Genomic DNA, 20,801 nt, shown 5'->3' with positions numbered 1-20,801 from the left:
ATAACTTTCTAAAGGGAACTGAAGAAATACTTGAAGGGGAAACAATTTACAAGGTTATGGGTAAAGAGCAATGGGGGGAGACTCATTAGGCATGAAAGAGACAGCACAGATACAATGAGCCAATTGCCTCCTTCATCTATGCTGTCTCATTCGATGATGGTATGATTCTGCCTTGAAGGAACTGCTGTTCCTCTAATCTAAACCTCCTCAGAGTGCTTCCCAGGTAGGAGATGACAATTTTATCCATGGCCTTGAAATCATTTGACCAGAATAAGTTCCTCCAAATTATGACCTAGATGCTCACCTCTAATGCTGCTCCTCAGATAATGATCTTTTCTGTTGCTGACATGAAGGCTAGCTAAATTACGATAGGTAGGAGATTTCAGTCCAGTTTCAAAACCAGGTTTCTTTTTTAAAGGAGTCAGGCTAAGGCTCAATCCATGGGGACAGTGGGAGATGTGGGAGAGAAGAACCCCTGAAGAATTTCAACACTTATTGGAAGAAAAAATAAGTCAAAAGAAGCAAAAAAGGGACAGGCCATCAATTACAGCACAGATAGAGAACTGATCAGGGCCCTGTGAAAAACCCACAATCGTAACAAAATCATAATCCAACCAAAACTGAACATGATACTCGAGGAGTTTTAGCTGCTATTACAGAAATGTTTTCCATGCAGGAGTGCAGGACAGAAAACTGACCTAGAAAATAATTTCCACTGAAAGGGATTTTTTTTTGGCCCATTGGAAAATGGGTAATAAATTTAACACCTCAAAAAGTTCTCCTTTGTAGTTAATGGGATTAACATCTGACAGTCCTTGCTCCTGCCTTCCAATTTCTTTATCAGGATCCCAAATGTGGCTCTCTACCACGGCCGGCAAGTGGGGGGGGGGCGAAATTGGGGAATGGGGAAGTGCATCCAAAACAAAAGAAAATCAACAACTCAACTTTTTCACATTTTTATAATAACATCCACAAAGTCAAATTAATACCAGAAGTACAAAATGTAATCTTCTGTAATGTAAAAAAAAATCACATAGTTGATAAGTGGGGGAGATGGTGGCATAGTGGTAATGTCACACAACTTAGTAATCCAAAAGTCCAACCTAATGCTGCAGAGAAATGGGTTCAAATCCTACAACACAGTTTATGGCATAAATCTGGAATTGAAAGCTAGCCTCAGCGATGGTGAGCATGAAATTGTCATTGATTGTGTTAAAAGCCCATCTGGTTCACTAACGTCCTTTGGGGAAGGAAATCTGCCATCCTTACCTGGTCTGACCTACATGTGACTCCAACAGAAGTGTGGCTGACTCTTAACTGCCCTTGGAAATGGCCTCGCAAGCCACTCAGTTCAAGGGCAGTTAGGGATGGGCTACAAATGCTGACCTTGACAGCGATGTCCACATCCCAAGAAAGAATGGAAGGGGAAAAAAAAACATTATTGCATGGTATGTAACCAAAACAGGCACCTCAGATTGTCTCAATTGGTGTTGACTTGCGTTGATACCTTCCCCTATTAAACAGCGCGAATTATTATTGTTTTGGCTATTTGACAGAGGTATAAGAGGGTTTCTTCTGCATACCCAATCAAGAGTGAACGCCATCAGTGGAGGAGAGGATAAAATCAGAGTTGGGGAGAGAGAGAACAGGGAAGAAAATGATTGGAGAAAATATGGATAAATGGTGAATGGTGATTTAAGTGGCATCTTGAGTGGTGTATCACAGCTATTTGGCTCCAACATTCCTCAGTGAAATAAGTTCAATGCTTGTTGCACTGAAATCTGAAATTGGGCTTTTAGCATTTTCCCCTCTATCTCAGAAAATCTAAATAGAAACCTACGGTTGCAAAGCTTGACTGATTTTTATACATGATGCTCCCATTATACCTTTGCAAGATTTTTGTGGTTAGTGTAGATTATACTCTATTGCAGCCCTATGCATTCAAATGCATGCTTAACCCTCACTATATTACAACACCCACATTTACATACCACCATTAAACTTTGACTACATAAGGTATTGCTTTTGTATTTTTAAATTTCTGCATTACAGCTGAAATACAATGCCAGGTGGAGAAACATATAAAGAAAACTTGTATTTATATAGCACCTTTCATGACTTTAGGATGCACCAAGGCAATGTGCAGACATTGAAGTACACAAATCTGACCCTACACTAAGCTACCAATTCCATCATGTAAGGAAATTATTTAGTCCCATTTTGCTGGAGCACTAACAAATTGTTTGTGGAAATGACAAAAGCAATTCCTTTCACTTTGTCATCACATCCGTGTCACTGATACACAAAACGTAACAAGTTCAAAACTATTGGAAGCAGTTCCTGTGCTGAGTCAAAATTGTGCATTTTAGCAGCTGAACCAAGAGTAGAGTCGGCAGATGTCTGGTGTATATTGTTGGCCCATTCTTCTAGACAGGGAAGGGACATAGCAAGAGCTCCTCAAATAGGCAGAAACGTGCAAAGGGACAAAACATGTCCGAGGAAAAACAATCATTCTATTCGTGTGCTCTGAAATACAAGACAACATGTCAGAGAATAATCAATTGTGCCATTTCTCCTCATCTACTCCGTACTAATACAATTTTTCCACTTTAACACCTGCAAACCTTGCAATATCAAAATGAAATTGCCTGTTACTTCTATCTGTGGGCAGTTTATGTTGTGAAAGTCAGGATGAAGCTGCCTGAACCTAATACTTTTGGGACATTTACAGACACGCTAAGAGTAGACCTTCATCCATTGCTCCATTTAACAAAAACAGGGGGAAGTAAAAAGAACAGAAGTGGGTGATCACATAGGGGAGCTGAAAACAACTAAAAGAGATGTCAAGTTAAGTTAAAATGTCACAACAGAAAGAGATATAAAAAATGGCTTTTTAGTGTCACAATTTTTTTTTAAAAGGCCATATAAATCCTTCAAAGGATCATAAGTAAAATCAGTGTATCAGAACAGGAAACTGAGGAGTGTTAAATTATTTCTTCACAAAAGACACATGAAAACTTCCACACCAATTTGGCTTATGATCCAATATATATGAAGTCAGCCAAGCATTAAGAAATCCAATGCATTGAATGGTTACAGGGCACCTGGTCCAGTTGGAACAAAGCAGAACATTCAAGTAAATGAATGAGGAAACAAAAGAGCTTTGGTTAATTTAAGGGACTTAACAATATGCATAATTGAAACAATGGCCAAGATACAAATCAGGGAGTTTTGCCTGCCTGTCTGTCTAAGATCAGTCGTAAAAGAACATATGAGATCTTTTCAGGATGTGATTAAATGTTTATCCAACAGAATACTCATCAAGGTTTTTGAAGTAACATACAATGCCTCAAATCTAATGGAATTCTTTCTGATCCAGCAAATTATTGAATTCCACGCTTACTGTTTACAGAAGATTCATGGGAATAGAAAAAATAGCAAATAGGCTTGACATTACAAATTACGTAAACAGGCAAGACATTGGAGTAAAAACAGAAAATGCTGGAAAACCCAGCAAGACTAGCAGCATCTGTGGAGAGAGAAACACGAGTTAACACTGAGCCAAATGTGATTCTTCTTCAGAACTTAAGAGTCATTGTTCAACTCAATGCGAACGCTGTTTCTCTCTCCACAGATGCTGCCAGGCTTGCTGACATTTTCCAGCATTTTCTGTTTTTATTGCAGGCTTGCAGCATCCGCGGTATTTTGCTTTTATTTTAGGCAAGCAGGCTCTGGAATATAGTTTCATTCAAAAACAGACACTTTTTCACCTTCAAGAAAAGAAGTGTTTTTTTAACAAATTTTGAAAGGATCAATAACGCCAGTGTAACCAGCTCACCTGTCCTAAAACTTGACTGGAAAACATGACGAGCACAAAAAGACATGCATACATCAAACAAGATTAGAAGAAACTCTGAAGGTGTATCTGAGTAGGAGTGGAATAAACAGATGTTTAAAAAGGTGTCTGGATACACACCTCAAGCACCATAACCTGCACAATGGCTGGTGAAATGGCACAATTGATTATTCTCTGACATGTCGTCTTGTATTTCAAAGCACAAGAATAGAATGATTGTTTTTCCTCGGACATGTTTTGTCCCTTTGCATGTTTCTGCCTATTTGAGAAGCTCTTGCTATGTATGTCCCTTCCCTGGCTAGAAGAATGGGCCAAATGCTGGAAAGTGGGATTAGGCTGGTAAATACAATGATAAATACAATGACCTAGTCCTCTGGGATCACTGGACAATCACCAATGGAATACAGCCACTCAAAGTGAAAAATCAGAGATTGGGATATCTTATTGCTAGCCTCTATCTCATTCAGAATAAGGGAAACATTTACTTCCATAAAGGCTTTACTGTGGCTTATTACCTTCTTGAGGAGAAAGATATTGTAGCTATATTTTTACAGCACTGCAGCAGGACTTTCACAGAGGCTGCAACGGTCAATACAATGACATGTTTCCAGTTGTTCTTTGTCTATGGGGAAATACATCACATCACACCACAAATTGTATACAAGTTGTACTAAAGGAACAAAATTAATGCTCTACTCTCCTGAATTTATTGCTTAATTTCAGCTGCTGGAAATACAAAACAATATGCTTCATAATCTATGCAGGCAGCTGAGGTCTCGGTTTAGCAGCACCTCCAACAGTGTGTTTCCCTCTCCACTGCACCCTACATTACGTGCTCAAGTCTCTGAATGAAGTCTGAATCCACAACATTCGATCCACAGCTGAGTGTGCTACTTCAAGGCCAACGTCTTGCAGAGAACATGCCTTTCAACAATAAATACTCAAATTTTTTCTCCAAAATGTTATGGCACAATCTGTAACTAAAATAAGCAGCCCTTCAAATTGATTTTTTGGAAAGGGAGTACAATCCACCAACATGTCATGGATTTCATTATAAAAACAGAAGTAGGTTGGTCAATCACAAGCAGCAACAAGTCTTAGCTCACATGTGTATCATGAAAAGAATTAAGTTGGCCTTCTTATAATCACAGACAGGTCCATTCCATCCACTACACTGATCAATGCTTCTGTGATTTTAAGCACAATTTCAATGAGTTCAGGAGCACAATGCACTGCTTTGGAGTGCGTTTACTTTTCCATATATTCAACCATGGAAAAAAATGTCTACACAGGACTTTTCCCCTGAAGCTAAAGACGAACACATTTAGACTTAAGCTACATGTGTGTGGGAGTGAACTGATACACAGAGAATGCTCCGTGGTCAATTTTCCCCTCCCTCACCCAGAGATACTACAACAAGCAACAGATACCTTTACAACATGATGTCAATGTCCTGGTTGAGAATAACTAATTCAGCACAGGCCAGGACTAACACTCACACCCAGGTGGCTCAAATGCTTCAGCCAGTGCAGCAAACTCCCTCTTTCTAAAGCTTTTGAAGCCACATTTTTTTCTTTCCCATTAAGCTGATGGAATCCATTCTACACTTTGAGAAGAGTTTGTGAAAATAAATCTGGTGTGAAGCATGTTTGGTTTCATACCAACGAAATAATTTTGTTTAATGCAAAAGGGCAGAGCACTAGTCACTGAATACTAGATATCGTAAAAATCTAGATCTCAATCCCCTTGAAAAGAAACCTCTTAGAATAAGACACTACAATATTAAATATTTGAGGCAATAACTAGATGCATGGCCACCTCATTGCCAGCTAGTCTGGAACAAAGGACTCAGGGGCAGGAGTAGGCCATTCGGCCCTTTCAGCCTGCTCCACCATTCAATAAGATCATACCTGATCTGGTCGTACTTAAGTGTATAGGCCACCCTGAACTATACTACTGAATATGCTGTGAAGACCATGGGTGATAGTGGGCTCTCGAAGCCAAATTATTAATTCTAGGAAACTGAAGGATTAAAATTGCAATTTCGGGAAAACCAGCTCCCATTCAAAACCAAGAGAGAGAGATTTCTAAGACTCACAAGTAGCTATTTGTGGAAGCAATGGAGCCATAAAGGATATAAAACTGTCCCAACAACCAGCCCGAGGAGCTGATGATCAGAATATATTTTATTTGGGAGCCTCGCTGGAGAGAAATAGGGATAAAAAATAAACATAGAAACAAGCTGTAATAATCGCCTGAGCTGTGCTTTGGCTTTTATTTTCAAGGCAACCTTTTTGTAAAACTGAAAATTCACCATGCTAGTACCTGCTTCCGTCTGGTGCTCAAATAAATGAACAGAAATAGTGCGTCTCACAGCTGCTAGCAACCGTGGGTATGGGAACCAAGGTTAAGGAACTTTGTCCTTTTCTTGAAGGCCGTAGTTAAACGTGAGACTATGCCAACCATCCATGTGAATAATTCTTAAAACTTAGGATTTTCCTTTTGCCTAACTTAGTCAAAAGACCTTTCCCACACGAATAGCCATTTTCAACCTTCACCCGGAGCTATTTAATTTCATGATCTGTAGTTGTTAAGCCACTGTTCTCACGTGCATTCCATGATGCAGTTTATTTGGTGTAAAGGAGGCTAGAAAGAAAAGACCAGAAAAAAATTTGCCAGTGACTATGTCATAAAAATGACAGATAAAAATTTTAAACAGAAAAAAAAAGTAGAGGAGCTTAAAGTGTAACAAATTCAATTCAGGAATATCAATGGGTACACACGGTAAATACCAAAATACAATTTCTGCGAGTTTTTCCTCCTACAAAATAAAAATAACAAGTTTTCAGTATGTTGCTGAGAAAACCAGAAACTGTTAGCGAAATGTCTGCTCTGCAACATGGCTTCAGATAGGCAACAAAACTTCGATATATCCCAATTAGCAAATTACTTGTCTCATAATGAATGGTAATTTCAAAGGCTTTGCAGCGCCCATCAACATCTGACCAGAGAGCAGTTTTTAGGAAATGCTACTTCTGCATTCTTGGATGCAAAGTAGTTCTTTGTTAATTAGTGACATTATCGAAGACAGTTGAAAACAACTGCAATGGGGAAAGGTATAGATTTAACACTAGTGGTTGGGGGTATATTGAATGATTAAGAGGAATTAGACTCCAGTGAACTCCCATTTATGCAAATTGATGCGCTAAGAACCCTGGACGTGCAAATGCAGGTTTAAGCACCACTCAAAGTCCTACACACAGTGGGCACCATCTCAAAGAACCAGAGCAGGAGGGGCTGTTTGAAGCTTTCTCACCGATGAAACATCTGGATCATATAGAATGACAAGAATGTCAATTCTTGTGCAATCTTGGCATACTCATGTACAAATTTGTCTTTAGAGTATGGTAATAAAAAGCGCATTTATTTTAGATGAATGTTCATCTGCTCTTCAGTTGCACTTGTGCTCAATTGTTACAACTCCAGTCTAATGTTGAGTCCCAATTAGTTTCAGTAACACCAGTGATTTGTGAACGGATTTCATTTTTCTTTTATTGTCTGGTCCCCAGATCCTGTACACGTCATCAAATTCTTATGCCAGTTTTTTTTCTGTAAGCCTTTCAAGCTCCCGTTGATTCAAAAGCATCTTACCGAAGTCTTTGCAACAAGCAAATCACACGGGTTTCAAATTGATTTAACTCCACCGTACCTGTCCCTGAATACTTCTTGTAAACAAAAACCTTAATATAGAATTCCTCTCAATTTCCACACTGATTTCCCACTGGCAAGCCAGCAGCAATTCGCAGAACAACGTAGGTGTGAAGGCAACCCTGTCATTAGCCATGTCTGTGCCATGGCATCCTGAGGGGCAAGAGCTGCATGCCTTCTCAGAAACAAAGACAAAGCTTGGAGTTAATAGCTTCAGCTGCCGTAGGAGTCTTTGCAGGTGCAAGCAAAGAAAGGAACTGAAGTGAAAGTGACGCACAGGTAGAACAGCCATCAAGAACACATCACTTTAGGGGGAGGATGGTGGCATAGTGGTAATGTCACTGGACTAGGAATCCAGAAACCCCAGGCTAATAGTCTGGAGGTATGGATTCAAATCCCACTGGGGGGGGGGGGGGGGAACGACTTTAAATTCAATTAATAAATGACCACGGTGACCACGAAACTATACCATCAATCACTAGTGCCCTTTAGGGAATGAAATCTGCTGTCCTTACCCGGTCTGACCTACATGTGACTCCAGACCCACAGCAATGTGGCTGACTCTTAAGTGTCCCCTAAATGGCCCGAGCAAGTCACTCAGTTCGAGGGCAATTAGGGATGTGCAAAAAAAAAAAATGCTGGCCTTGTCAGCGACGCCCACATCCCAGGAATTAAGAAATAAATGTCAGTGGTCTTTGGTCCCATGTCATCATAAAGATATTTTCTTTGGATTCTAACCACTCAACTTATCTTCCAGTATGCCACCCCTCTCATCCTCAACTCCCAAGTTAATTCTGAAAACAGTTCCCTCTCTCAAGTGACTGCCTCTTCCTTTCAAAATCACCACATTCTCCTTCCTCAGGTGGGGGGAGATGATGGCATAGTTATCACTTTATCATTTGAACCCAAATACCCCTCAAAAGTAAACTGTAATTACAGCATCTTTTCACTGTGCCGTTCAGTCATACTTAGCCAGGCTTAAAAACAATGCAAAAAAAAGAGAAGCCACTTGCAAAAATTACCCTTTCCCAAGTTGTACATCAATGCACTTTGTCACCATGGTCACAGTACTTGGTACAAGTAGTTGAGGTTAATACTCATCAGGCTATCTCTGAGAGTCAGAGTTATACAACACAGAAACAGGCCCTTCGGCCCATCATGTCCATGCCGGCCATCAAACACCTATCTATTCTAATCCCATTTTCCAGCACTTGGCCTATAGCCCTGTATGCTATGGTGTTTCAAGTGCTCATCAAAATGCTTCTTAAATGTTGTGAGGGTTCCTGCCTCTACCACCCTCTCAGGCAGTGTGTTCCAGGTTCCAACCACCCTCTGGGTTAAAAAGTTTTTCTTCAATTCCCCTTTAAGCCCCCTGCCCCTTTCCTTAAATCTATGCTCCCTGGTTATTGACATCTCTGCTAAGGGGAAAAGTGTCTTCCCATCTACCCTGTCTATGCCCCTCATAATTTTGTATACCTGCATCAGGTCCCTCCTTAGCCTTCTCTGCTCTAAGGAAAACAACCCTAGCCCACCCAGTCTCTCTTCAGAGCTGAAACGCGCCAGCCCAGGAAACATCCTGGTGTATCTCCTCTGCACCCTCTCCAGTGCAATCACATCCTTCCTATAGTGTGGTGACCAGAACTGCACACAGTTCTCCAGCTGTTGCCTAACTAGCATTTTATACAGCTCCAACATGACCTCCCTGCTCTTATATTCTTGGCCTTGGTTAAGAAAGGCAAGTATCCCATATGCCTTTGGCTGAATATGATAAAGCAGGATTTGGCCAAAGCAGACTGAGAGCAGCTACTTGTAGGAAATATACATCAGACCAGCAGGAGTCATTCAAAAAGGTGGGGGGAGGGCGCTACTTAAAGTAATTAGGAGAGTGAAGAGGGGGGGGATGAAAAAACACTGGCGGGCAAGATAAAGGATTTTCCTTTATCTTGCCCGCCAGTGTTTTTTCATCCCCCCCTCTTCACTCTCCTAATTACTTTAAGTAGCGCCCTCCCCCCACCCCTACACTTTCTATACTCGTCTAGGGCTTCTGCTGTTTTCAGCCATGTGTGTGCCAAAAGCCTCCTATTTCTTTCTTATCCAATCCTCTATATCCCTTGACATCCAGGATTCTCTGGACTTCCTGGTCCTACCCTTCACCTTTACAGGAACATGTTGGCCCTGAACTCTCACTATTTCCTTTTTGAATGACTCCTGCTGGTCTGATGTATATTTCCTACAAGTAGCTGCTCTCAGTCTGCTTTGGCCAAATCCTGCTTTATCATATTCAGCCTTTCTTCAATTCAGGACCTTTATTTCTGGCTCATCTTTGTCCTTTTCCATAACTAACTTAAATCTTAGAGTGTTATGGTTGCTATCCAAAAAATGCTCCCCCACTGACACTTCTACCACTTGCTTCAATCCCTAAGATTAGGTCCAGTACCACCCCTTCTCTTGTAGGACTTACTATGTGCTGACTCAAAAAGCTCTCCTGGATGCACTAAGAATTCCGCCCCCTCTAAACCTTTCACACTAAGACTATCCCAGTTAATATTGGGGAAGTTGAAATCCCCTACTATTATTACCCTATTATTTTTACACTTCCCTGAGATTTGCCTACATACCTGCTCCTCTCTCTCATCCTGACTGTTATGAGGCCTATAGTACACTCCCAGCAAAGTGATTGCCCCCATTTTGCTTTTATGTTCTGCCCATATAGCCTCATTTGAGAAGCCCAAAGTACCATTCCTCCTTACTGCAGTAATTGACTCCTTGATCAATAATGCAATGCCACCGCCTCTTTTATACCCATCCAACAACCACCACACCAACCCCCCACCCCCCCGTCACACCTGAAGATTCTATGCCCTTGAATATTGAGCTGTCAGTCCTGCCCTTCCCTCAAACATGTCTCTGTAATGGCAACAATATCATATTCCGTGTTAATCAACGCCCTCAATTCATCTGCCTTACTTGTAAGACTCCTTGCGTTAGAATCAAAGCAATCCAGCCTTGCGTTATTCCCTTGTGCCTTAACAGGTCTATATTTGCTCTGCCCTGACTTAGTTTCTCTTCTATATTTGGCTGTGCATCACCCCTTACTGTACCTCCACTCTGTATCCCACCTCCTACCAAATTAACTTACACCCCAACCCCCCACATCACTGGAAAGCCTCACCGCAAGGATGTTGGTCCTGTTCCGGTTCAGGTGCAACCCATCCAACTTGTACAGGCTCCACCTTCGCCAGAAACAGACCCAGTGATCCAGGAAACTAAAGCCCTCCCTCCTGCATCATCTTGTCAGCCACGCATTCATCCTCTCTATCCTCCTATTCCTAAACTCACTAGCACGTGGCACAGGGAGTAATCTAAAGATTACAACCTTTGAGGTCCTGCTTCTTAATCTGCTACCTAGCTCCCTAAATTCTTGTTGCAGGGCCTCAACCATCTTTCTACCTATATCATTGGTACCAATGTGAACCATGACCTCTGACTGTTCGCCCTCCCCCTTCAGGATGCCCTGCAGCCGTTCTGTGACATCCTTGATCCTGGCACCAGGGAGGCGACAAACCATCCTGGAGTCACGCCTACAGCCACAGAAGCGCCTGCCTGCACCCTTCACTATTGAGTTTCCTACCACTATTGCTCTTGCACTCTTATTTCACCCACAGTGCCATGAACTAGGCTCTGGCTGCATTCTCCAGAGGAGCCAGCACCCTTACCATTTTCCAACACAGAAAAAACGGTTCTTGAGTGAGGTGCGCTCTGGGGCTTTCCTGACTACCTACCTGCCTCCCTTCTTCTGATTGGTGGTCACCCATTCCCTCTCTGACTGCACTTCCTGAAGCTGCAGAGTGACCACATCTAAAAACATGCTATCCACATAACCCTCAGCCTCGTGGATGCACCACTGTGTCTCCAGCTGATGCTCAAACTCAAACTCCAAAAACCATTGCTCAAGCTGGTCAAGCCAGTGGCACTTCCTGCACACGTGATCATCCAGACTGCAAGGAGTGTCTAAGAATTCCCACATCTGCAGGCCTTACAACACACGGGGCTGAGCTCCCTTGCCATATTTCTTGTTTGTTTTAAATTAAAAGAATATTTCCTTAAATTTAAGCCCCATGCCGCTCACTGAAGTCTTGCTCTTTGCAGCCCCACTCGGCTCACTGAAGTCTTGCTCTTTGCAGCCCCACTCGGCTCAGTGAAATCTCGTTCTTCACAGCCCCGCTCTGCTCACTGAAATCTCGATCGTCACTGCCCTGCTCAGCTCACTGAAGTCTCGATCGTTACAGCCCCGCTCGGCTCACTGAAGTCTCGATCGTTACAGCCCCGCTCGGCTCACTGAAGTCTCGATCATTACAGCCCCGCTCGGTTCACTGAAGTCTCCATCGTTACAGCCCCGCTCGGCTCACTGAAGTCTCCATCGTTACAGCCCCGCTCTGCTCACTGAAGTCTCCATCGTTACAGCCCCGCTCTGCTCACTGAAGTCTCCATCGTTACAGCCCCGCTCTGCTCACTGAAGTCTCCATCGTTACAGCCCCGCTCTGCTCACTGAAGTCTCCATCGTTGCAGCCCCGCTCTGCTCACTGAAGTCTCCATCGTTGCAGCCCCGCTCTGCTCACTGAAGTCTCCATCGTTGCAGCCCCGCTCTGCTCACTGAAGTCTCCATCGTTACAGCCCCGCTCTGCTCACTGAAGTCTCCATCGTTACAGCCCCGCTCTGCTCACTGAAGTCTCCATCGTTACAGCCCCGCTCTGCTCACTGAAGTCTTGCTCTTTAAGGCCCTGCTCTGCTCATTCAAGTCTCGCACTTTACAGCACCTCTCTGCTCACTGAAGTCTCGATCGTTATAGCCCCGCTCTGCTCATTCAAGTCTCGATCGTTACTGGCCCGCTCTGTTCACTGAAATCTCGCTCTTTCCAGCCCCGCTCTGCTCACTGAAGTCTTGATCGTTATAGCCCCACTCTGCTCACTGAAGTCTCGATCGTTACAGCCCCGCTCTGTTCACTGAAGTCTCGATCGTTACAGCCCCGCTCTGCTCACTGAAGTCGCCATCGTTACTGCCCCGCTCTGCTCACTGAAGTCTCGACCATTAGAGCCCCACTCTGCTCACTGAAGTCTCAGTCGTTACAGGCCTGCTCTGCTCACTGAAGTCTCGCTCTTTGCAGCCCCGCTCAGCTCACTGAAGTCTCGATCCTTACAGCCCCGCTCTACTCACTGAAGTCTCGCTCTTTGCAGCCCCGCTCTGCTCACTGTAATCTCGATCGTCACTGCCCCGCTCTGCTCACTGAAGTCTCGATCGTTACAGCCCCGCTCTGCTCACTGAAATCTCAATCGTTACAGCCCTGCTCTGCTCACTGAAGTCTCGCTCTTTACGGCCCTGCTCTGCTCACTGAATTCTCGATCGTTACAGCCCCACTCTGCTCACTGAAATCTCGATCATTACAGCCCTGCTCTGCTCACTGAAGTCTCGCTCTTTACGGCCCTGCTCTGCTCACTGAAGTCTCGATCGTTACTGCCCCATTCTGCTCACTGAAGTCTCGATCGTTACTGCCCCGCTCTGCTCACTGAAGTCTCAATCGTTACAGCCCCACTCTGCTCACTGAAATCTCGATCGTTACAGCCCTGCTCTGCTCACTGAAGTCTCGCTCTTTACGGCCCTGCTCTGCTCACTGAATTCTCGATCGTTACAGCCCCACTCTGCTCACTGAAATCTCGATCATTACAGCCCTGCTCTGCTCACTGAAGTCTCGCTCTTTACGGCCCTGCTCTGCTCACTGAAGTCTCGAGCGTTACGGCCCCGCTCTATTCTCTCTGAAGTCGCGATCGTTACGGCCCTGCTCTGCTCACCTAAGTCACGCACTTTACAGCCCCGCTCTGCTCACTGAAGTCTCGCTCTTTACAGCCCCAGCTCTGCTCACTGAAGTCTTGATCGTCACTGCCCTGCTCTGCTCACTGAAGTCTCACTCTTTATGGCCCTACTGTAATCATTTTGCTCCCCAAGTATTTCAACTTGAAGCCTGTTACTTCCTCAAAGTTTTCCTCAATTAATCTCACCCCTCTAACTCTTCCAACTGAGTATCATCTTAATCTCCACCATTAACTTGACAGTTTAATTTATGATAATTTTATAATTAAGCACATCATGAATGAATCACACAAAGTGGGCATGTGGGTACAGCAAGTAATTAGAAAAGCAAATACAATGTTGGCCTTTATTGTAAGGTGGTTGGAAACATTCAAGTAGGAGAGTCTTGCTACAACTGTACTGGGCATTGGTGAGACCGCTCCTGGAGTAGTGTGTGGTTTTGACCTCCATACTTAAGGACTGATATTGGAAGCAGTTCAGACAAGGTTCACTAAGCTGATTCCTGGGGTGAGGAAAGGTCCAGCAGATACTCACTGGAGTTTAGAAGAATGAGAGGTGATCTTATTGAAAAATTGGACCAGACAGATGCTGAGAGGATGTTTCCTCTCATGGGGGAATCAAGAACTAGGAGAGACAGTTTAAAAATAAGGGGGTCTCCTATTTAAGAGAGAGATGAGGGGGAATTTCTTCTCTGAGGGCCGTTACTCTTAGGAATTCTCTTCCACAGAGAACAGTGGAGGCTGGGTCATTGAATATATTCAAAGCCGAGTTAGATAGATTTTTGATCAACAAGTGAGTCAAAGATTACGGGGGACAGAGAGGACAAGTGACATTAAGGCTACAATCGGATCAGCCATGATCTTATTGAATGGTGGAGCAAACTCGATGACTAAATGACCTACTCCTGCTCCTATTTCCTATGATCATGATCTTAAGGGCTCGGCGTAAGTCAGATAACATCTTATGATCTTATAAACTGGCACAGGCATCTTTGGAAAAGAAATTCCATCAATACAAAATCCTATTTGATCAGCAAGTACACACAAATGTATCTGTATGTTGGCTAATACCTGGGTTTCATAATTTCAAAGAGTTAGTGCTTCTGAGCTGCTTCAAATTTGAAAAAGCCAAAATCAAAAAAATTCCACAGAAAAAAAAATACAAAAGCAGTGACATACTTGTAATCCATCCAAAATTCCAGCTAACATCAATAGCAGATTATTCTTAAATAAAGCTGCAGCCATTAATACGCCAATGAGAGCTTCAATGCACATCACAGAATCATTACCCACACAAAACCAAAAGCAATCCCAACATAAACACAAAAAAATCCTATGGAATTAACAACCAGGGAAATTATTTACAGTCAGTTAATCAATCTTGTGGGGAGGGGGGGTTTCGAATCGCATTTGAAAACCACTGCTGAAGAATCTGGACTTCTGAAGTAATGGCTTGCAACTACTTTCAGATGTCCATTATTATGCTGTACACACACACACTGCAAGAATGCAATCTACTGAGTTTTGATTCACGGAACATCCTTCCGAAACATCACCTGTTAAAGGCCACATTAGCAGATCAGCAGATATGAGGGGTGGAGGCAATTGTTTGAGGCAGAGTTTGCAAATGTATGCAATTCGCAACCCTGGATCTTTAACAGGGATTTGACCAAATGCAGCACTCCCACAGGATTTGAAAAAAATCGAGAACATTTTTTTTTAAATCAGCATATTGAAAATCTAGTCATCAGCTCAGTTTTAGGCTTGTCAAATGATGTCAACACACAACAACCAGTATACAAAAAGTGAGCAATAAACAGGGTCAGAAGCAAGCCGGCATTTGTGGACCAAAATCCAAAAATGGGGTGGGAAAAAAAAGTCAGCGTCCCTTACAATGGCAATGTAATTCTTGTCAAATCATGCCAGCCTGTAAGGCTGACTCTAAAATTAAAGATCCCACTTATTCGCTCCAGTGTCTTTTGCCCCCATTGAAGCAAGCAGTAACTGAAAAGCCGTCCATCCAAAGATAAGTCAGAGAAAAAAACAAAAAAAAAACAAAAAAACCGCGGATGCTGGAAATCCAAAACAAAAACAGAATTACCTGGAAAAACTCAGCAGGTCTGGCAGCATCGGCGGAGAAGAAAAGAGTTGACGTTTCGAGTCCTCATGACCCTTCGACAGAACTTGAGTTCGAGTCCAGGAAAGAGCTGAAATATAAGCTGGTTTAAGGTGTGTGTGTGGGGGGCGGAGAGATAGAGAGACAGAGAGGTGGAGGGGGTTGGTGTGGTTGTAGCGACAAACAAGCAGTGATAGAAGCAGATCATCAAAAGATGTCAACGACAATAGTACAATAGAACACATAGGTGTTAAAGTTAAAGTTGGTGATATTATCTAAACGAATGTGCTAATTAAGAATGGATGGTAGGGCACTCAAGGTATAGCTCTAGTGGGTTTTTTTTTATATAATGGAAATAGGTGGGAAAAGGAAAATCTTTATAATTTAATGGGAAAAAAAAAGGGGGGAAACAGAAAGGGGGTGGGGATGGGGGAGGGGACTCACGACCTAAAGTTGTTGAATTCAATATTCAGTCCGGAAGGCTGTAAAGTCCCTAGTCGGAAGATGAGGTGTTGTTCCTCCAGTTTGCGTTGGGCTTCACTGGAACAATGCAGCAAGCCAAGGACAGACAGGTTTTCCACCCACGGTCGTTGACAGGGCCCTCAACCGTGTCCGGCCCATCTCCCGCGCATCCGCCCTCACTCCTTCTCCTCCCTCCCAGAAACATGATAGGGTCCCCCTTGTCCTCACTTATCACCCCACCAGCCTCCGCATTCAAAGGATCATCCTCCGCCATTTCCGCCAACTCCAGCATGATGCCACTACCAAACACATCTTCCCTTCACCCCCCTTATCGGCATTCCGTAGGGATCGCTCCCTCCGGGACACCCTGGTCCACTCCTCCATCACCCCCTACTCCTCAACCCCCTCCTATGGCACAACCCCTTGCCCACGCAAAAGATGCAACACCTGCCCCTTCACTTCCTCTCTCCTCACCGTCCAAGGACCCAAACACTCCTTTCAAGTGAAGCAGCATTTCACTTGCATTTCCCCCAACTTAGTCTACTGCATTCGTTGCTCCCAATGTGGTCTCCTCTACATTGGAGAGACCAAACGTAAACTGGGCGACCGCTTTGCAGAACACCTGCGGTCTGTCCGCAAGAATGACCCAAACCTCCCTGTCGCTTGCCATTTTAACACTCCACCCTGCTCTCTTGCCCACATGTCTGTCCTTGGCTTGCTGCATTGTTCCAGTGAAGCCCAACGCAAACTGGAGGAACAACACCTCATCTTCCGACTAGGGACTTTACAGCCTTCCGGACTGAATATTGAATTCAACAACTTTAGGTCGTGAGTCCCCTCCCCCATCCCCACCCCCTTTCTGTTTCCCCCTTTTTTTTTTTCCCAATAAATTATAAAGATTTTCCTTTTCCCACCTATTTCCATTATATAAAATAAAAAAAAACCCACTAGAGCTATACCTTGAGTGCCCTACCATCCATTCTTAATTAGCACATTCGTTTAGATAATATCACCAACTTTAACTTTAACACCTATGTGTTCTATTGTACTATTGTTGTTGACATCTTTTGATGATCTGCTTCTATCACTGCTTGTTTGTCGCTACAACCACACCAACCCCCTCCACCTCTCTGTCTCTCTATCTCTCCGCCCCCCACACACACACCTTAAACCAGCTTATATTTCAGCTCTTTCCTGGACTCGAACTCAAGTTCTGTCGAAGGGTCATGAGGACTCGAAACGTCAACTCTTTTCTTCTCCGCCGATGCTGCCAGACCTGCTGAGTTTTTCCAAAGATAAGTCATGCTGGGGACCTTCCAAGCAATACTGCAGCTGAATTTCTTTTCCCCTCTTTTTTTGCATTTAAAGCTGTTGCTTCCCCTGGTGCATCTGCAAAGTGGAACTTGTCACTTTGGGATGCTGTTTCCCCCCACCCTCCATACACTCCCCCTAACCCCCCTCCTTATACTCCCCTGCCCCTACCCCCTCCTTAAACTCCCCCCTACACCTCTCCTTAAACTCCCCTGCCCCTACCCCCTCCTTAAACTCCCCTGCCCCTACCCACTCCTTAAACTCCCCCTACCCCCTCCCCCTCCTTAAACTCCCCCTACCCCATCCCCCTCCTTAAAATCCCGCTACACCCTCCCCCAACTCCCCTACTCCTTCTCCCCCTCCTCACAAACCCCCCCACTTCTCCCCCTCCTCACAAACCCCCTCTTCTCCCCATCCTCACAAACCCCCCCTCTCCCCCTCCTCACGCCCCCCCTCTCCCCTCCTCACGCCCCCCCCCACTTCTCCCCCTCCTCACGCCCCCCCCACTTCTCCCCCTCCTCACGCCCCCCCCACTTCTCCCCCTCCTCACGCTTCCCCCCCCCCCCACCCCCCACGGCCCCACCTTCTCCTCCTCCTCACGGCCCCACCTTCTCCCCCTCCTCACGGCCCCACCGTCTCCCCCTCCTCACGGCCCCACCGTCTCCCCCGCCTCACAAACCCCCCCTCCCCCTCCTCCTCACACATCCCCTCCTCACACACCCATCCTCCCCCTCCTCACACCCCCCATCCTCCCCCTCCTCACACCCCCCCTCTCCACCTCCTCACACCCCCCCCCTCCCCCTCCTCACACCCCCCCTCTCCCCCTCCCCTCACCCCCCCTCCCCCTCCTCACACCCCCCTCTCCCCCTCCTCTTCACTCCCCCCTCTCCCCCTCCTCACACCCCCCCTCTCCCCCTCCCCACACCACCCCTCCCCCTCCTCACACGCCCCTCTCCCCCTCCTCTTCACTCCCCCCTCTCCCCCTCCTCTTCACTCCCCCCTCTCCCCCTCCTCTTCACTCCCCCCTCTCCCCCTCCTCTTCACTCCCCCCTCTCCCCCTCCTCTTCACTCCCCCCTCTCCCCCTCCTCTTCACTCCCCCCTCTCCCCCTCCTCTTCACTCCCCCCTCTCCCCCTCCTCTTCACTCCCCCCTCTCCCCCTCCTCTTCACTCCCCCCTCTCCCCCTCCTCTTCACTCCCCCCTCTCCCCCTCCTCTTCACTTCCCCCCTCTCCCCCTCCTCTTCACTCCCCCCTCTCCCCCTCCTCTTCACTCCCCACTCTCCCCCTCCTCTTCACTCCCCCCTCTCCCCCTCCTCTTCACTCCCCCCTCTCCCCCTCCTCTTCACTCCCCTCTCCCCCTCCTCTTCACTCCCCCCTCTCCCCCTCCTCTTCACTCCCCCCTCTCCCCCTCCTCTTCACTCCCCCCTCTCTCCCTCCTCTTCACTCCCCCCTCTCTCCCTCCTCTTCACTCCCCCCTCTCCCCCCCTCTTCACTCCCCCCTCTCCCCCTCCTCTTCACTCCCCCCTCTCCCCCTCCTCTTCACTCCCCCCTCTCCCCCTCCTCTTCACTCCCCCCTCTCTCCCTCCTCTTCACTCCCCCCTCTCCCCCCCTCTTCACTCCCCCCTCTCCCCCTCCTCTTCACTCCCCCCTCTCCCCCTCCTCTTCACTCCCCCCTCCTCACAAATCTCCCCTTCTCCCCCTCCTCACAAACCCCCACTTCTCACACCCCCATTCTCCCCCTCCTCACAACCCCCTTCTCACCCCTTTCTCCTCTTCACTCCCCTCCTCACAAACCCCCCCTTCTCCCCCTCCTCACAAACCCCCCCTTCTCCCCCTCCTCACAAACCCCCCCTTCTCCCCCTCCTCACAAACCCCCCCTTCTCCCCCTCCTCACAAACCCCCCCTTCTCCCCCTCCTCACAAACCCCCCCTTCTCCCCCTCCTCACAAACCCCCCCTTCTCCCCCTCCTCACAAACCCCCCCTTCTCCCCCCTCCTCACAAACCCCCCCTTCTCCCCCTCCTCACAAACCCCCCCTTCTCCCCCTCCTCACAAACCCCCCTCCCCCTCCTCTTCACAACCCCCTTCCTCACACCCCCCTCTCCTCCTCCTCACAACCCCCCTCTCCCCCTCCTCACAACCCCCCTCTCCCCCTCCTCACAACCCCCCTCTCCCCTTCCTCACAACCCTCCCCTCACACCCTCCCTCCTCCTCTTCACTCCCCCCTCCTCACAAACCTCCACTTCTCACACCCCCCTTCTCCCCCTCCTCACACCCCCCCCCAACCCCCCTCTCCCCCTCCTCACACCCCCCCTCTCCCAACCCCCTCTCCCCCTCCTCACACCCCCCCTCTCCCAACCCCCCTCTCCCCCTCCTCACAACCCCCCTCTCCCCCCTCTCCTCACACCCTCCCTCCTCCTCTTCACTCCCCTCTCCTCAAAAAATCCCTTCTCCCCCTCCTCACAAACCCCCCCTTCTCCCCCTCCTCACAAACCCCCCCTTCTCCCCCTCCTCACACCCCCCTCCCCCTCCTCACACCCCCTCCCCCTCCTCACACCCCTCTCCCCCTCCTCACACCACCCCCCTCTCCCCCTCCTCACACCACCCCCCTCCCCCTCCTCACACCCCCTCCCCCTCCTCACACCCCTCTCCCCCTCCTCACACCACCCTCCTCACCACCCCCCCTTCTCCCCTTCCTCACCACCCCCCTCCCCCTTCTCCCCCTCCTCACAAACCCCCTCTTCCTACCTTCCCCCCTTCTCCAGCCCAGCCCACATGCAGCACAACCCAATGCTTTGCAAGCTGCAAGGGCATCTGAAGGGAAGGGGAGGGGAGGGGAGGGGAGGGGGAGACTGCGCCCCTCGCTTCCCGGACCAGGCACTGGGGTCGCGGTGCCACCGGGAACGCAGTGTGTGTGTGCCCCCCACCCAGCCCGCCCCCGCTCAGGGTGCCGCCGGTCTGCCCGGGGGATCCCCCCCCCCCACACACACACACACACACACATATACATACAGACAGGGGTGGGGGAACAGGCTCTCACCTTCCGATAGCTCCAGTTCCAGCTCGGCTAGTTTCACCTTCACATCGCGAGGGAGGCTGGCTGTTTCCATACCGGCCATGGATGGATGGCAACCTGCCCCTGCCCCCCGCCCCCCGCCCCCGGCCTGGTCCGGCCCGGCTCGGCTCGGCTCGGCTCCCCGCTCCTCTCCTCTCCCAGACCACTTCTCGCTCTATCTCTCTGTCTCTCTCTCTCTCCGGCTCACACCACCACCGCCGCTGCCGACCTCCTCCTCCTCTTGCTCCTGCTCGGCGCTGCCATGGCGCCAGTACGCCGCACCGACAGCCCTTCCCTTCCCCAACCCCCCTCCCCCTAACCGCCCAGGACAACCCCACCCCGCCCCCCCACACACACACACACACACACACACACGCACACGCTGTGCGCCAGAGCGCAAGCGCCAGCCGTCCCGCTGTCCATCACCCGCTG

General features: G+C 47.4%; 1 protein-coding gene across 4 annotated transcripts in view; it reads right to left on the bottom strand.

Moving 5' to 3' along the window:
• Window positions 1-20,478, bottom strand: part of dip2a (disco-interacting protein 2 homolog A) — a 216,143-nt gene extending 195,665 nt beyond the window's left edge. For 3 of the 4 annotated variants that reach the window (XR_005944546.1, XM_041200489.1, XM_041200490.1), the window contains exon 1: window positions 20,355-20,477. Coding sequence is in view for 2 of the 4 variants with exons in the window: in XM_041200489.1 (XP_041056423.1) it covers window positions 20,355-20,433 (79 nt within the window). In the remaining 2 variants the exon portion in view is untranslated. Of the gene's footprint in view, window positions 1-20,354 lie in introns of all 4 variants that reach the window. The other variant, XR_005944547.1, reaches the window with a different exon arrangement.
• Between the last annotated feature and the right edge of the window lie 323 nt (window positions 20,479-20,801).

Source organism: Carcharodon carcharias, chromosome 12 (genome assembly GCF_017639515.1).
Source record: "Carcharodon carcharias isolate sCarCar2 chromosome 12, sCarCar2.pri, whole genome shotgun sequence".
NCBI lineage: Eukaryota > Metazoa > Chordata > Chondrichthyes > Lamniformes > Lamnidae > Carcharodon > Carcharodon carcharias.
Note: the sequence above shows the minus strand (reverse complement) of the source record. Positions and strands in the feature narration are given on the sequence as shown.